Source organism: Mus caroli, chromosome 3 (genome assembly GCF_900094665.2).
Source record: "Mus caroli chromosome 3, CAROLI_EIJ_v1.1, whole genome shotgun sequence".
NCBI lineage: Eukaryota > Metazoa > Chordata > Mammalia > Rodentia > Muridae > Mus > Mus caroli.
This window is the reverse complement of record NC_034572.1, coordinates 130,139,777-130,158,262: the sequence shown is the minus strand read 5'-3', so window position 1 is coordinate 130,158,262 and position 18,486 is coordinate 130,139,777. Positions and strand designations below refer to the sequence as shown.

General features: G+C 41.3%; 1 protein-coding gene across 2 annotated transcripts in view; it reads right to left on the bottom strand.

Annotated features, from left to right (window-relative positions):
- Positions 1-7,361: 7,361 nt before the first annotated feature.
- Positions 7,362-18,486, bottom strand: part of Ppp3ca (protein phosphatase 3 catalytic subunit alpha) — a 266,778-nt gene continuing 255,653 nt past the window's right edge. The window contains exons 12-14 of one of the 2 annotated variants that reach the window (XM_029475530.1): positions 15,982-16,079; positions 12,979-13,008; positions 7,362-9,987 (exon numbers count right to left, since the gene is read on the bottom strand). In XM_029475530.1, the coding sequence (XP_029331390.1) occupies positions 9,791-9,987; positions 12,979-13,008; positions 15,982-16,079 (325 nt within the window). In that variant the 3' untranslated portion in view covers positions 7,362-9,790. The remainder of the gene's footprint in view (positions 9,988-12,978; positions 13,009-15,981; positions 16,080-18,486) is intronic. The other variant, XM_021157311.2, reaches the window with a different exon arrangement.

Sequence of the window (18,486 nt, the reverse complement as noted above, 5' to 3'; positions counted from 1 at the left end):
CTGGGCATGCCATTGCATGGTGTCCTCAGATCAGGGCCTGGAGGAACAGATTAGAAAATGGTTGGCTGAGGTACTGTGAGTCCTAAAATCCTTTGTCACATATCCAGGATAGCCCTTGCCTCTTGTCAGCCTAGATAACATCATAGAAGACTAAATATTAATAGTTTGTGTATCAAATCCCTCAGATTTGGCACAATTTTTAACACTTCCTGCTCTGATCTGACTCATTATGTCTTTGCACTTACCAATAACATTGGCCTTCAAGCACTGTGATTAAAAAATCCCACAAATTTGATGGCTTCAAACAACACAATGTGGGGGTTCAGAGGTTAAGACCACTGGATGCTCTTCAGTGGATCTGAGTTTGGTTGATTCCCAGCACCCACATAGCAGCTCTCAGCCATCTGTAACTCCAGTTCCAGGGTATATGACACCCATTTCTGCTCTCACAAGCATCAGGTGTGCACAGGGCACCCAGTCATACTTTCAGGCAAACAACTGGACACGCAAAAATAAACTAAAAAGCAACAAGGGAGCTTTCCTGTCTCACGGGTCTGGAGGTTGTAATCCTGAAATGAAGAAACTGGCACTCAGGCCTAAACTCTGTGCAGTCTCTGTGCGAACCCTTTCTAGTTCCTTCATAGCTTCTTGCAGCTTGTCAGAAAACACTGACCCTGAACTTACAAGTGCATAAGCTGAGTGTCTGCTTCCACAGTTACATGGCCTTCTCCCGGCCTGTCTGCATGTAGCTGTTCTTTTATAAACTGATAGACTGGCCTAGAGGGCTATCTTACAACGCACCTAGATCCACATTCACCGTTTCCAAAAGGAGCACATTCCGATGTTGTAGGGGTGGATATCGTAAGGTGTCTCCCAGGGGCACACGGTTCAACCTCAGCAAGCAGTTTTGTCTGTATTTGTAGGCTGAATGGACACACTTCCGTTAGTATAAGTTTTCTGCACGAACACAAGTGTTCATTTCTCTGACGTAACTATGTAGGGTTGCAGTTCTTGCTGGTGTGGTTGTTTTTATTGGAAACTATTTAATTGTATTCTGGAGTGTTTTCCTACCGAGACTATGGCGAAGATCGCATCGAATGTGTGCTGAAGAGCCCCTATGTTATGTGGAGTTTTTAGGTGTATTTGTGTATGTGTGTGCTATGCTGTCTTTCTTCTATTCACACAGGACCATCGTGCTGCAGCATTGTATGGGTCACACTTCTGTTGCTGGGACAGAATGCCTTGACAGGAAGGAACTTAGGTGAGAGAGGGGTTCTTTTGGCTTATAGTTCCAGAGGGGAAACTGTTGGTCATTGCAAGGAAGGTATGACAACAGGAACATGGGCCAACTTCTCAATCAGAAAGCAGAGGTCATATGCCATTTGCCTACATAAGGAAGAGAGGGAAGGAGGGAGAAAAGGAAGGAAAGAGGAAGGGAGAGAGAGAGAAGAAGAGGGAGGGAGGGAGGGAGGCAGGCAGGGAGGGAGGGAGGGAGGCAGGCAGGGAGGGAGGAAGGGAGGCAGGCAGGGAGGGAGGGAGGGAGGCAGGCAGGGAGGGAGGAGAGGAGGGAAGGAGGGACGTGGATCCAGGCTAGAAAACCTCAAGTCCCATCTCACCCAGTGATATACATCCTCCAGCAAGACTCCAATTTCCAAAATGTTCTATAGCCTTGTTACCAACTGGAGACCAAGTGTCCAAGCACAAGACCTTGTATGGGACATTTTATATTCAGACCACGACAATCTCTGTTGCTTTCTGTTTTTCCAGTCACCATGATATTGAACAGCTTTTAATGTGGACATTTATTTTTGTGCATATCTTATTTGCTGTCGTTCCCCCCCCCAAATCTCTTATGCATTTAAATTTTGTTTGTTATTGAGTTTAGGAAGATTTGCACTCCAAGTTCTCTGACAGAAGTACAATCTGCCACCAGTTTTCTTCCAGGCTACAGCACTCTATGAAGCAAGAGGAAACATACTTTTAATAAAATCCAGTTTTATTAATTTGTAATTTTCACTTCTGGCTTTTGATTTTATGTCAAATTCTGTGCCTAGCCAAGGCCACAAACATTATTTCAGGTTTTTTTTTTTTTTTTGTTTTTCTAGCAATCTCCTTATTTTTATATTTTATGTTTAAAAATGAAATGTACAATCCATTTTATATTTCATTTTGGAGCGAGTTAGCAGATAGAGATCCAAGCTGTCTCTTTTGCTGTCAGTGGATCACCAGTTGTTGTAATGAAGTCTTTGAAAGTTATTTCTTGCTCCACCAAACTATTTTGACATGTTCCCTGGTTGACCATTTGTAGGCAAGTGTGTGGTCTCTCTGCTGCTGTCTGAGTGTTGGTCCTGTAAGCAAAAAGCTACTCAGTAGCACAGATACAAAATGCATTTTATTTATCTTTGGTGGTACTGGATATTGAACAGAGCCTTCTGTATTCTCCATTAGGCCATATTACCAGTCCACAGTTTAGGTTCTCTTGCTATGAATTGTTGAATCAGCTTGTGTATGCCTATCCATAACTCCTGCTAGGTGTTCTGTTGCAAGTATATTAACTGTATAAATTCATTTGAGAAGAACTGACTGTTTAGCTGCATTGAGTCTCACAACCCATATATTTAATATGACTCAGCCACACAGCCACATATACACACAGATACACAGAGACACACACACAGAGACACACACACACACAGACACACACACACATACACACACACACAGCTTTAGTTGTCATAAAAAATAGCTTAGTGAGTTTGAGGAGGAAACAAAGTCTCATCCTTGTCTAGATGTTTACTGCTCTCCTCAAAACTCTCTTAGTAAATGCCTCCTTTGCTGTGTGTACCAATTTTAACCCACAGAGCCACAAACTTGGTCTGATTTTTATTAGACTCCTACGTGGAAAGACCAACCTCAACTAAACAAAACATCATAAATATTTTGCTTCTGCCTTCCACCCATCTGGATTTACTGCGACCCTGCTGAGGTAGTGGTTACATTGCTGCAATGAGCAATAAATTGGGCTTTGCTGTATTTATAGGTTATTTTTGCTGTTATTTTCCACTAGCCAGACAGTGTTGTGTGAGGTAGCAATGCCAGGTGCTTATGGACAGTTCTCTGCAGCTGAGGACAGATGCCAACATCCTGAGAAGGATGGGGACAGCCTGCGTCCTTGATGATACTGTCCATCCACCAAGTTAATCCTGAAACTACACGGTCCTAATAACAGCAGTGCCTCTGTGGTTTACATGTAGTCTACCAGGTATGTGATTTTATGCACGGAAGGCTTGCAGATGCAAACTACTCATCAAGCTGTATCCGGTTGCATCTTTCACAATCATTCCTCCTGTGCTTTAAGCCAAGTGGTTCCACAGTGGTTGACTTGCTTCTTTGCTCTTACATCTTCTCTCAGACTAGATGCACTGCTTCCCAGCTTGCCCTCCCTCCCCAACTAATCCTTGTAGGAAGGCTGGAGATGAGTACCATTCCTCTCACTAAGTTTTTCTGATCACACAAACACTCACGGGCGATACCATCTCACACACACACGAGTTTCAGTCACAGAATAAGTAAGCCTTCGTGTAACTCGGCAGGCTGCTGAATACAATGAGCATTTCTTGTTTTATACCCTGCCAACTCCTTCATTTACAGCGTTTCTTTTAATTCAGGCAGAGAGCTTAAAAATTCATCAGTCATTTGGCCAAGACTGGAATAGGATTTTATGAAGCTCAGAAAAGGTCTCACAGCCCTGTGGCAAGTAGGAGAGTAGGGCAGACTCATATCTATACCAGTGTGGTTCGTTTCCTACAAGACAGCACGTATGCACAGAGGCTGACTCATACTTCCATTCAAACATGGTGACAGAGCAGCCTGGGTATTGAATTTCGTTGTTCTACTGAGTTTCCACCTAGCACAGAGAGCTGTAGAATCAGTATACCCCATCAGCCCTCTCCCTGAGCTCCAGCACCCATCCCACTCTCTGATGCCCCAACAGTCTCTTCTCTATAAACAGACCTGTATTTATCAGCCTTCCAAAGGACCTGTCAGAACTGTGATTAACTATTTCTCACTAGGGTGTTTGCAGCTGACAAAGGGCTTGTGGTTTCCTTTCCCAATGTGTTATCTTTTAGCAAAAGACTTTTCAAAGGAAATGCTTCCTGGAACCCAAAGGATTAGTTCTCTCATGCTAAAACTTCAATGTCATTCTATGATTCTTTAAGGTAGGCTGTCCTCAATATACATTCAATAAGTATTATTTTAACATTAGCTTATATGTGTGTGTCTGCACACATGCACAGGCCATTTCATGCATGTGAAGGTCAGAGGAAAATTTGCTGGAGTCAGTTTTCTCCCACTATGTGAGTTCTGGGGGTTGAGGATGGAGACTGTCAGGCTTGATTGCAAGTGCGTTTACTTACTGAGCTATCTTACTGACCCCCTAAAAAGCATTAAAAACAAAAACAAACTCTGATAAGACAAGTTGTAATGGTGAACGCAGTAGTCATGATGAGACCGGTAGAATAAAAGAAAATTATACCTTAACTTCAGGCTCTAGGGAATTTGTACAAGGACTTGGATCATTCAATGGCAAAGCTCCAATCCATTCTTCTTTGAACATTTGCTGCGTGGAGTCAGAGTCCCACATCGTGAGTGCATGTGGAGAAAAATCTGCATTCCTGCTTGCCTTTTTCTTCCTCCAAAAGACACCAAGTCTCTCATGTTTCTCTCCAAAACTTCAAAGAGAAGCAGCTATTCTCCCAATTGTGTTATGTGTGAGTGGAGTAAATGTTGAAACACAGGACGTATAGGACACTTCTCTCTTCCCAGGAAGGACTGTGTTTCATCCCAGTCTAAAGATGAATCTGGTATTTTCAGAGAATGCATGAGTGAATAAGAGACCTAAGCAGCCTATGGCTACCCAAGCACTGGGTCCAGTCAAACATGGCTAAAGTCAAGTAGACATGAGACTGGAAAGTCAGTGGATTGCCAAGAATCACAAGGTGAGTAACCGTGTATGTCACCTTGAAGAGGCAAGACTAATTCTTACAACCACTGTGGAGTTGCTGAGAACAAACCTAGCCATCCTTAGCATTTGGTATTAGAAATTTTGTTTGAAAACATAGGTTGAACACCTCTAAGTCAGAAGTCTGAATCCTTAGACTTTGTGAGGTAACTCTAAACATCTTGGATTTTGGGGTATTTCTGATAGGGGATTTCAACGTGAAGTCTAAGCAACCTTATTTTAAATGTCAAAAATCCCCAAATTGGTAACATTTCTGGTTCTAAGAATTCTGGACAAGGGATGCTCATTCTGTGTAACCTAAAAAGAATGCTTTCGGATTGGAAGTCAACCTTTTTTGAGATCTCAGGTTATAAACTCAATCCCACCATCACCACTTTGCTAATCTACAGGAAACTCTTTCCAGCTAAGTTTACCCAGAAAAAGTAAGATGGTCTGGGATACACAGAGGAAAATGTGGGAGGGGTAGCCCAGGCTGTCCACTGCCTTTCTTCCTGTAGCTCAGGCTGACCCAGTTCTCTCTCCCCATAATGCAGGCGATCCCAAATACTACTCCACATAGCCCAGGTTATCCTGCAAGTCTCCCTATCTAACCTAGGCTGTTGCTGTCTTTTTCCAGCTGCTATCGTTTGTCTGTCTATAAAATATTAAATGCACAGAGGACTGTGTTTAAGTCTGTTGCAGAGCTCAGCCCCAAGACAGAGTGTCTGCAAACACACAGTCTTAAAGCAATGACTTAGATTGAAAAATTGACAGGATACCCTAAATCTTGTTGTTAAAGTGATAGTCCATCCTGTACTGCTTCGGGGACATTTAGACATGGAGCAGGTTACTTTCCATCCTTTCATGCCATTTTCCTTAAGGCATTACAGTGTCAACCTTGCAGTGTCTCTCCCCCTTTGAGTGAAGCCATACTCATGGAATGCAGGCTCGTTTCCTAGTCACTTGAACGTTATGATAACTAGAGGCTTTTCTAAAGTCAGCCCTGTCTTTTGGAATATCATCGCTCACAGGACCTCTGTTGTTTACCTGTTAAGTTTCTCCAGTCTTCCCTTAAAGCAGACCCTCCTTCTGAATCTCCATCATTAACACAGATTCCAGTATCTCAGTTGCCTCTTGACAATATGGTCATCAGAGATAGGTACATTTTACTCTTTGTGTATCTTGTTACTATGTATGAATTAAAAAATGAAAGTAAACATACCATCACGGGCCTAGTTAGGGCTGTTCCTGGTATACATGATTTAAAAGAAAAACCCAGAGAGAGAGAGAGAGAGAGAGAGAGAGAGAGAGAGAGAGAGAGAGAGAGAGAGAGAGAGAGAGAGCCAATGAAGCACTGTGAAAAGCATGGCACTGACTCACAGTCCCACAGCATGCTGACATTTAATATCATACTAAAAACTTATATATGCCATGAGGACTGCCTGACACAGTGGCTCTGTGTGTGTGCACGTGATGGAAAAATAATGTACAACAGGGAAAGGGATGGTCAGAGCAGAGCAGAAACATCTGCTTAGGAAATGAACAAAGTCGACGGCCACATTCCTCGGGTAGAGAAAGAATCCTCAGGTTTGTAGATCTTGGGTTTGTCTAATCCAAGGGGCCCAGTGAGTGGCTGACATGAAGTATTCAAGTTTAAAAAAAGATGAGAGAGATTATCCCATCCCTGTAGCTGACTTCATCTTAAGCCCCGATGTAAGGAAAATGGATGCATAATAAAAATGATCTCATATGGGTACAGCAAGGGTACAGAAAACAAATATTTTAGGACACAAATGGTTCAGAGGGCATTCACAGCACCACAGGAGCATCATCTGGAGAGATAGATGAGATATTCTGGTATTCACAGTGATCCTACGTGACGGGCTGAGATACCACACTTGATTCTCATCACAGGTGAGCCTCTCAAGCTGCCTTCTTAAATTTTTGAAAGTACATGTAGGATGAATATATTTCAGACAAGGAAGCTTGCTGAAGAAGACTACGAGATCTAGTTCTCCAAACACTACCAAGAAATTTAGCAAATTAGAGTGCCCTGCAAATAGCGAGTCACCCTGGCACAGACAAAATCATCTGGGGATGAGAGTGTGGCTGTGTGTGAATGCCCAGACATTATGCACGTCTGCTTGTATCCAGGTACCCAGCAAGGGAACTCATGAATCCAATAGTTGGTCCACATCTTAAAGAGACAGGACTAATAACAAAGATTTGCAAGTGTTGTCAATCCTGCAGAAAGACCTTCAACTCCATATTGACTTCTTGGACAGATCAAATCATGTGAAAAAATAGTGTCTCTTTCCTAACACTGAGCAAAAAGACAAGCAATACTCACATCGACTGCTTATTTCAATGTCAAATGTTTATTTCTATGCCATAGTTTCCTTAGCACAATTTGCAAAAGAAAGGAATCCAAAAAAAAAAAACCTGATCATTATTAATATTTTTGGGGATATTTTCTCTGTAGTTAGAAGAAAGAAAACACACACATTGATAGGAGGTTGACCATTTCTTTCACAGCATTCTAGCAAAGTTGCATCTGTTTTCCTTGGATGTCACGTTTGTGGGGAAATACCCACAGGAGAAACGTTTTGACTCTTTCAAATAACCACGGGGAGGTTTTTGTCAGCGAATATATCTTTGTTTTTGTACACTTTATTACTGATCGCCACACTCTCATTACTTAATATAATAGGCATAATTTATTACATAAACAAAGTGCAGTGAAAAATGAACAATGTTAGAAACAAACTGAAATGTGGTGCCTTCTAAATCTCCGCGGGATAACAACTAAAAAGCAAGTGGATACAAACTTCTTATCAGTATAAACACAGCCCCTCTGGGTGGGAAACCGGCTTAGGAGACGAGGGCTTTTTGCAGGAGCTGGGAGGTGTCCCATACAACCAAAACAACCTGACAACCAATTGAAGACTATTGTTTTCAAAGTAAAGGAATGGTCTGGTTTTTTAAATCAGTCCTTCATGTAAGGGGGCCAGAAGATGGCATTTGCTCTGTAAGTAGACTTCTCTTGCCTGATTGGTTGAGACACAAACCCACCAAGACTTTTACAGCAGAAGTGGGTACCACTCCTTGGATCATGAGGCCCTTGGGAAGCAGCCTACCCTAAGTGTGCAGGGTGGTGGAGGGCCAGCACCCAGAGGACACCATGGTGGCTGTGCACAACATTCCCTTCAGCAGACTCAGTGAAAGGATGCGCATTCTTTAAGTTCATGCACATTTTATTGAGTAGTAATATAAAATGCTTTTTCTTTGTCATTGGTACAGGTGCATGCTTTGATCGCCAACATTTCAGAAGTCAAATTACAAAGGCAAGGCTTTAGGCTGTAGTGAATGACCTGGGCACTTATACAATTGTTAAAAAATATGAATGGACTTTTGTGGTTGGTTGTTGTTTTCAGAATGAACCAGTTGTAACCCGTAACTAATATACAAAGGGAAAAAAAAAGTGAAAAAAGTACGTATTTTGTGGCACATGACAGAACAGAATGACATAACTAAACTGGTATGACTTTAACGGTTACCATGCATTTAGAGTTTCACATGTAACTACAAACTTATTTAAATTTCACAAAGTTTGCTAAACATGCCAACCATCTATGTGTGCACTGACAAGCTTATGTTAAAAACTTTTAAGAATACTCTCCCCTTTAGATTTTTTCAAAGCTTTTGTTTTGATTACAAAATTTCAAAGGCATTAAGCATTTTCGAGAATATAAAGCACACGCCAGTATACATACATTTCCAGTAAATGTCAGGCCACGAAGCGCATTACAGTCCATACAGGCCGATACAGCCATTTTTTTTTTCCTTAAAAAACATGCATAGGCAGAATTTTTTTGTTTGTTTTTGTTTTTTACAGAATATAGAGGCTTCATCACTGCACTATGGTGTCGTGTTCACTATACTTAAAAATGCACCACTCATAAATATTGAATTCAGCAAGCCACAACCAAGACTTGATTTATCAACAAAACCCCTAAATATAAACAGCAAAAAAGATGGGTATAATTATTCCAGTTTTTTAAAACTTAAAGAAAATGTATTCACTGCCAAATTAATAATGTTCTATGGAAAGAAGGGCATTCAAGCAAACTAAAGGAACCTGAGGTAAAGCATGATCTATACAAAATTAAACTGTCGGATTTTTTTTAATTTTTTTTTTNGTTTTTTTTTTTTTTTTTTTTTTTTTTTTTTTTTTTTTTAAGACTGCCTAATTCAGTTTATAGCCATTGTCTGACAGGAGTAGCAAAACATTATCAATAAATAGTCCTTAGTTAGTTTTTACATCTTTTTTTTCTGTTAAAAATGTTTGATGTCTTCCATTTTAGTGCTGCGACTGTAAACGTACAATAGAGTATAAGAAATTAGACAAAGTTTTCGTGTCCAGTAACAGAATAAAAGGCCTTTCATTAACCTATCTAAAAGTCCCCAGTGCAGTAGGAAAACACGTTCATTCCCCTAACATTGCAGTATAGACTAGCATTAGCTTTCTTTTTAAAACTTTTTTTTTCCTAGAAGCATTTTTTAAAGGCATACCCAAAAGAGGTGTTTAATCACCACCCTCACCAAAATATAGTTTATTATCTCTCTCCCTCTTTTTTTATTTTTATTTTTCATGATAGTGTAAACTGAATCCAATTCCTGGCCCCCAGAGCAAACAAGCTACCTTCAGAGGCAAGAACATCCAACTGCTGAGATTCAGCAATCCCATCATGCCCTGCAGCTCAAAAAAAAAAAGTGAACAGGAAGTGGTCACTGGATATTGCTGCTATTACTGCCATTGCTGTCCGTGCCGTTAGTCTCTGAGGCGAGAGCCTTGTTGATGGAGTTAAGGTTGGCGTCAGAGGGCATGGCGTCTCTGCGAGGTGGCATCCTCTCGTTAATTCGGTCTAAGCCCTTGGCCTCCTCGAAGCTAGTGATCTTATGTTGTGGTGAAAATCCTTTGATGGCTAAATAGAAAATCATTAAGAAAAGAGAGTAAGCGTTAGGTGGAGCGTACCATAGGGCACCGCGGCTGCATCAAGTGAGGTTAGAGACTTCAGAGTGGGTGGGAATCCTTTAGTGGAGAACAACGTGACAGGACCTGAAGACAACACAACAGATTCCTTACCATACCGGAGGGAACCAAGGGTTTGGAAACAGCCAATGTCTCTTGCCAACCAAAATGTCCTCTTGAAGAGTTTAAGATGTAAGCATTTCTCTTGTCTTCATCAAAGTTTAGATCACAGAAATCCACAGTGGGTAAGTAAAGGAAAAAACTGTTCCTGAGGCAGGCTTCTGCATCCAGCAATACTGGCCACATCACTGGCTTGATGGCCCATTAACCCTGACCTAAATAGACTACACTTCACCCCACTCTTACTCTACCACTATGCTAGTAATGGCAAATTCAGAGGAAGGCCTCTCTACTCCTAACTCTCACCATGTCTTAGAACAGAAGGTCTAAGGAACTAGAACAGGAATTGACAGGGACATTTCTTTGCCATCCCCCAGGCTGATAAGATCTCAACATTGTATGTTTGTTGTGGGGGGAGGATTATAAGCTGTTTTCCCACTTAACAGGAAGATGTATAGTGGGCGAGGAGGTAAGAGAAATTCGAAAATTAAGACTATGTAGAGAAGCGCTTTCTGCCCTTTAGCAATGAACAGGTCAAACTGATGTTCATCTGGTACCCATTAGTGCCTACACCAAGGAAAACTCACTCTCAGTAGAGCCACATTAGGTGGTGGCTGAAGAAGAACCAATTGGTTTTGTTACTTTTAACTAAAACCTTGACTTCTCTTTTGTTTTCCTCTAGAGATAATGAGAAGTATTTGTGGAAAGAAAAAAAAAACCTTCCTCAGTGGGAGCACCAACAGTGAGCTGAAAATAAACCACGCAGAAGGGGAACCAATGGCATCAGTTTGCTTGTATTCCCTGTGAAGTGCGAGCCAGGTGCACCTACAGGAGGCCAATCACCAGTGTTGAGTTGGGCTGCCTCTCCACAACTTATTAAGGACAATTTCAAGTTACGTGTCTCCTTGCCACTTTTTGCGGTGGTGGTGGAGAGTAAAGCAGTTTAAAGCCGACACGTTGTCAGCCACTCATACACAAATGTGCAGCCCTTCATGAGTCGGATGATATCTCTAGAAGATTCACACAGTTACTTAAAACTCATTATAAAGAAAAACAGATTGTTCCCCCTCTGCATTTTAAGGTTAGCATAATGGTGATTAGTCAAGTGTGAGAGGAAGAACACAGGGAGATGGGGAAAGACCAAGGCCCAAAGCAAAGCTTCATAATTCTGTAATTCGATAATAAGCTGGAAAAACGTACGATAGCTGTCTAATGAGCACCCACCCAGAGAATTAACTCAATTATTTTATGGGGCAAGAATTAACAGACACCTTCCTCTTTTTCTAAATAATATCATCTCATAATCAAACGTCTGTCATGGTAAATTATGAAACTTTGATTCATTTAAAGGAAAAAAAAAGTGGAAGCTCTAGGTTTTGAAGCCAATGAGGTCAGAGCACAGGAATGCAAAATCTTGTAGAACAGAGGCTAGTTGGGGCTGGGGCTCCATTTCTGATCACATCTGTCTACCCCTGTAAGGAAGGAAGCACTCTGCTCTAGTTGCTGGTCAGACAATGGCGTTAGCAATTTACATTGGGAGTATACTTAGCACAACACAGAGCCACAGGGTCACAGAAAACAGCCAAACTCTCAACAGGTATGCACACTGCGGATTAGATGTTGCCAAGAGGAATAGAGAATTCCCACATAAATAGCAGCTTGCTCACTGCTATTTAGGAAACAGTTGTATTTTTCTCTTACATCACTGTCATTTCCCCTACCATATCCAAATCATGAGCAAATTGGAAAGCTAAAGTGACACTTTTTACATCATACCAAAGGAAGGGCCGTATATGCACACAATTTTGTAAAAAAAAAAAAACAACAAAAAAAGTAAAGTTATTTTGCAAGAACAAAATACAACTGAAGAATTTTGTTTTAAAGGGGAACTTCAAGTTATTCTTTCGAAAAAAAAATTCCAGAGGGTGTGATATGAATAATATTAAAACTATTTTCATGTGTAGCTCTCAGGTAACCGAGTAGTAAAACAACAATCAATTAAAAATTAGCTACTAATGGGTCAGCAGTACTGCTCTTTCGAGGTGCTAGTAGGCACTTGGCGATGAAGAATTCTTGATATCCCTTGAAGCTCCTAGCAAGAGACCTAGCATAGCGCAGACAGGTGGAATGATTAATTAAATGTCTGCTTGATTGTGATTGGCTACTTCCACAGCCACAGATACTCTTGTTGCTCCTAATAATATATATTTTTTTGAATACTAACTTTCTTCCGAATATCAATTGGTTAAAATTGATAAGGATAAAAGTTTACCCCTACACATCTGTCTCACATTGGAATATTTTTAGAGACATAAGTAATGTTGAACCGTAACCAAGCATTACCAGGCACGTAAGTCTGTTGTTGCAAGCTTGAGAAGTCTAGAATCAACTTAATTTTATTCTTTCGTCTCTGTCCTACTGGATCTGAGGGAGGGGTGATTCAGCTCAAAGCACATTGTTTTACATGTCAGTTGTCAAAGCAGCTGCCAAAACCCCCACCCCACATCACTCATGATATATAGAAATTGATGTATATAAATTACAATCCTTTAGTTGTCTGTGATTAGACTAGGTTCATTGGATAACAAAGTCAAACATAGCTTTAAGGGAAAAAAAACAAACAAACAAACCATAGAAGGACATTTTCCCCTTTAAAGCAAGAACAATTTGGTTAATACTGAGCCACAACTGTTAGCCCAACACCCACACACTCTGTACAAGCTACAGCAAATAAAATAAAAAATAAAAAAATAAAAAAAATGAATACACCCAGCAGAGCCCTTGTCTGTTGCAGGCACAACAGAAAGGGGACTGGCCAATTTACCTTCATCAGCCTCAATAGCCTCAACAGTAGCTGAAGAGAAGAAAGGGGGTGCAAAATGAATGAGAAAATGAGTCGAGGATTTCTTAACTCTAAAGAACAAGTCAGTGACGATCAAAGGAACTGAGGGTGTAGGGGGTAACTAATGTTTGTCTAAGTGCTGGCTTTTGGCATAGACAACTAGACAGAAAGACTAGAGAGAAAGGAAAACACGCGCGCGCACACACACACACACACACACACACACCACATAAGTGAGACAGCCTGCATACACCTAAAGGGATGAATGGATAGCTTGAAGTCCTGGCTCACTATTCAGTGAGGGAAACACGCAGAGAAGCTTTCTGCTGTGTGGGTTGAATTGACGACTGGGCTATGGAAATCTACATTGTGTTCTGATTCTTATGGCATTTTAGAATCCATGCTTGGCTTGGTGATTCGTAGTTGAAATGCCAGAGAGATGGGATGGACGAGCTTTGAGCTGGGTTGTTGATGCTGGTGCTGTACTTTGTTACTGAATAGTGAAAGGCGGGGTTTCCAGAGATAGAAATGCAATGGGTGGGGGTTTGGGGGGCTGAGGGATGGACTTAGAGGGAGATGAATCAGGCTGTCTAGGGGGAGAAACAATTTCTCGAGGAGGAGGAGGAAGAGGAGGAGGAAGAGGAGGAGGAAGAGGAGGAGGAGGCGGCTAGGGAGCAGAAGGGAACCGTGGAGGGAATGATAAGGCCTGGATATCTTTTATCAGGCAAGCTGAGTTCAAGTTTTTTGTTTTTTCCCTTGTTGCAATTCTAGTTTCAGAAACAAAGTTCCTGAAGTCTTGCATGTCTTGCACGTGGGGGCATGGCAGGAATTGTAATCATTCTATCAGCCCCTTCAGGAACAGGGTGTCTCAAGGTTGAAGTCCCTCAGTGAGGCATCTTAGGATGTGCTGCACTGGCAATTTCGGAGGTCGAGTAAGCCCACTGTCTACTTAGACTTTACCATCTCCCTGTACAGCTTATGGGTTTCTCTGTGTTATTACAGATAGGAGATGTTCCCTTAATTAAATGCCAGAATATTAAACTTATACCCAAGTTCAAAATGTTTATCATCAATATCTTACCCCAGGGCTTCAATGTGCATTCTCTCATAATTTAAGATTTACAACTACAACAAGGGCTGCCTATGCATGCCAGTTAAGAATCCATTCTGGGTTCCTCATAACCACGGAGAAGAGCTGAATGGCAAAGCTCCGAGCAGCTTCTCCTTTCATGCCAATAGAAGGGGATTAGATTATGAGCCCTGAAAACAGACAACTCAGCGTTTTTAAATATATACCAAGTTGTCAAATTCTCAGGACAAATGAAGTCTCAACCCAATGTGTGTGTGTGTGTGTGTGTGTGTGTGAATTCCACATGAATAACACAAACAGATGGACTTAAAAGGAACTCGACTAAGTGAAACTACAAACACAGGTGACCGTCTGAAGGTGACCGTGTCTACTGTAAGCATTTAAAGACCTTAGCTTTAGAAGCAAAGCTGAAACTCTGGAACCACACCAGCACTCCTGGGCAGAAATACACACAGCTTAGTGTGTCCTAAGCTTGGGAAGTCTGCGGTCAGGCACTGAAGGTGTGTGTGCCTCTGTTGTATGCTGCGATTATTAGACACTGTAGCTTTCCATCAGTGGGGCAGAGTTGTATTCGGCTCATATAAATGATCTCTGTGCTAATTTCCCAGGATATTCATTTTGATGGAAAAGTTTTTATCTATTTTTTTGGTTTGTTTTTGTTTTTATGAAGTGATTAATTTCTAACTGCAGATTTACCTCCCTTATTCCAGATTTTCTTTCTTTTGCTGAACTGTTTTTGAATTTTGGGGGGCAACTCATAGACAGTGGTTTTAGAGGAAAGTCATCTGAAAATAAAGGCTATGATTGTTGTCACTAAAGTGTGACGAGCTGACAATGTCATGCTCACAGGTTGACCATTACCTGTTGTGTGGAAGAAATGTCTTAATAGAGTTACGGTAAAAACACCTGAGTCTTTTTGGGATGGGAGAGTAGGGATAGTAAAGAAAATATGAGACAGATCCAGGGAGAGAAATAAGCAAGAGGCTGAGATTGTACTAAAATACTATAGGATTTTTTTTGCTGGAAATATTTTTTTCTGTTGAAGTCTAACATAACAGCAAAAATTTCCATATTGAATGCCATATTTTAATTAGTGATATTAACTAAAATGGATAAAAAAGTTAATACAACTAAAGAAACAGTATATCTGATTATGTTGTCTAACATAGATGACACTAGCTACGTGTGAGTCTTTAAGTTAAATTTATTGAAAGTTAGGGATAATTTAAAAGATCTTTTCATGAGCATTGATTATCTGTCAAACATTCAATGGTTTAGTGTTACCGGCAGCCTTTGCGGACATGAGAAATTCTCACCATCACAGAAATGATGCCGGATGGTGCTTGTGCAGCCAGTTATGACTAGAAAGTGAAATGCCTACTTAAAAGAGAAGCTATTATTAATAAAAAAGAACCAACATCAAAAAAACCTAATAAAATAAAGCTGTGATCCTTCCTTTCTATATTTCTGATGAACCAGAGAAAAAGCTAATGTAAGTCTCATTTCTGTTCAAGTGGATAATTATATTACCCTTTTAATATTCTTTTGAATAAAATCTATAATTATGCACTATATGTGTATACCTTTCCTCAATCATGTTAAGAAGCAGACCACTTACTAGGATGTAACTGAGGGAGGGTGCTCCGAGTGCTGCAGGCCACTGGAGGTAGGACTGAAGAGAGGGATGCGTGTGCTAGTGAGAAGAAGGGTGTATGCAGTGAAATGAGGGCGCCTTCGTGGTAGACATGACTGAATGTAACCTGATGTGTGAGGTTGAACCCTTCTTCCAGCCAAGAAGAGCAGAAACAAAGAGCGAGCTTCAATGACCAAGACACTCAATGCTCCACTGACACAGCTGGCCACGTGCTCCAAGTCATATCCCCGGGCCTGCTTACCGCTTTGCAGAGTCTGTTTGCCACCAGAGAGCACTCCGCTGGGGAGCATGCCAGTTGGGGTCAGGCCCTTCAGCGTCAGAACACTCTCACTCTCTTCTCTGGAAGACACAGAGGGGGCGTGGAAGTTAAGGTTTGCTTTCTTTTGTGGGAAAAAAAAAAGACACGTAAGAGCCCATATTTACCTCATATTGGCTCTGTGGATCTCTTGTTTTATTTAAAACACGACATTTTAAAATCTATTTATACAGAGAGAATATTCTACAAATGACTTCAGTGCTAAAATCACATTATGTAATTGTGGAGTTATGGTCTCTTCTGCACACTGAAGACCCTGAAGGTGACTCTAGCTTTATAACCCACACCACAAGGCAAAGCTGTTGCCGTGCATCTCCAGTGACAAAGACTTGTGTACCCAGAGATCAGCAGCACGCGCACAGACCTGCTTGATAGTACAGGACAGCAACTTCACTGGGACCACTTGATGCCTCTTCCTCCAAATATACCCTTTATCTCAGTGCTTCTCATAACAGTTCACACACCCAACCCTCGTAAGTACCTGCGGTGATATGATGAATGTACAACATTCACTCCAATCAACATTACAACATTTATCATCTCCCAGAGCATCCTGGTACCCACGAGCTACTACTGTCTTCTACCACAACCTTGTATAAGGCCTTTCGGCTTCATCTTTCACAGGTCTTCCCTCTCTGCCCGTAGGTATTTTCAGACAAAAAGGCAAACATTTAACATTAATGCCAATTCTGTTGCTCCTTCAGGCAAAATCATCCAATACCCTCTCCACCAAGAGTGCAGGTGAAAGCTTTAGCACTATGGGAACCACAAAAGAAAAGCTCTTCTATGTACACACCTCCCTTTTGACCCAGCTCTAGACTACCCTTGCCAGCAGGGTTCTTCATGTAGTAGACTTTATTTCAGGGGATGGCCCTCGGTCATCCTCTTCTCAGGACTGTCTGTGAATCTCCTGCTCTCTGCCATCAAGTGACTCTTTGAGTCCTCCATTTTAATGTTACTCCAGATAACACTTTCCACAAGCTATGACTCGACTTACCTGTTCTATTGCTTATTTTTCATCTATAATGAGCACTTCTCTATTGGCCCAGCTTCCTGAGGACAGGGCTTTCTTTCCACTTTGACCACTCTAGTACTACAGTCAATACCATGTATACAGACCACACTCTGCACGTATTTATGGGAAGGAGAAATGGCAGTCCTGAACTACAGTTTTTAATCCCAGCTCATTAACTGCAGAGTTTACTCATGAATATGAGGACTGAGTCAGCCAATTAATCACTGTTTACATTCACATGGGAATTTCAACCTTTTCACAGTTCTCATGTCAAACTACTAGGTCGTGTAAAAATGAAATGCACTGAATACTAATGATGCAGATTTGGAAGACTCAGAAGTACCTCTACAAAAATGAATGCAGCTCTCCTTCAGAGTCACATTCAAAGTCAGGCTTTAACCTCACAACTGGCAGATATTTCTATATACCAAATAAATGCTGGCATCCAATCCCATTTTAAAAGCAAGGCTGCTAAAACAAAATGAAGAGACAATTGGTGCCAATGATGACCAGTAATCATTTGGTTGCTAGCATTTTTATTTTATTTTACATTTATTTACTTTATCTATGACAGTACACTGTCACTATCTTCAGACACACCCACCAGAAGACGGCATCAAATTCCATTACAGATGGTTGTGAGCCACCATGTGGTTGCTGGGATTTGAACTCAGGACCTCTGGAAGAGCAGTTAGTATTCTTAACCACTGAGCCATCTCTTCAGTCCTAGTTGCTAGCATTTTAACGACAGGATGACAGGTTTTGTTATTGTATTGTTGTTGTTGGTGGTGGTTTTTTGTGTGTGTGTGAACAAAGTAATATTTAATATTTAAATTTTCTATTATTGTACTAAAGGTACTGAGCCCCTTTCTTTATTTTGGAACCCCCCTACCCCTTGAAATCAGCTGATGCTAGGAGAATCACCCAGCCACACACTGGAGGTCAGGATGCCTTTCACTATTCTGGGCTTCAGTTTCCCTCCTCTACTCTGTCACATTTATAGTGACAGGGATTAACTCATAAACGATGCAAAAGTCCTCTGACAGAATGGCCTGCCCACCTTCTTTCATTTAAGTCCCTCATTCACCTCATCTCTTCCTTCTTGTGGTGGTCCTGATTCCCACTCCTGCTTCACACAAGAGTCTCTCCACTCTGAAGTCCACCCATCCTCTGTGGAGCTCTCAGGAAAACTGCTTTCTTCAGTACTTCCCACTGAGTGCGACCACCTCAAAGGTCTCCTTGTATCATATTCATCCTGTTCTTACAGAGGTGTCCTTCTCAGCCCCTTGATGGGCCTTTCCTCTCTCTCTAAGCCCTAGCTACCAACGGCTTTCAAATTCTGGAAACATGGAGTCTATAAGTCAAAGGGCATGCTTTCAAATAATGTACAATTTTCAAGAGTGGAGTATAAGAGA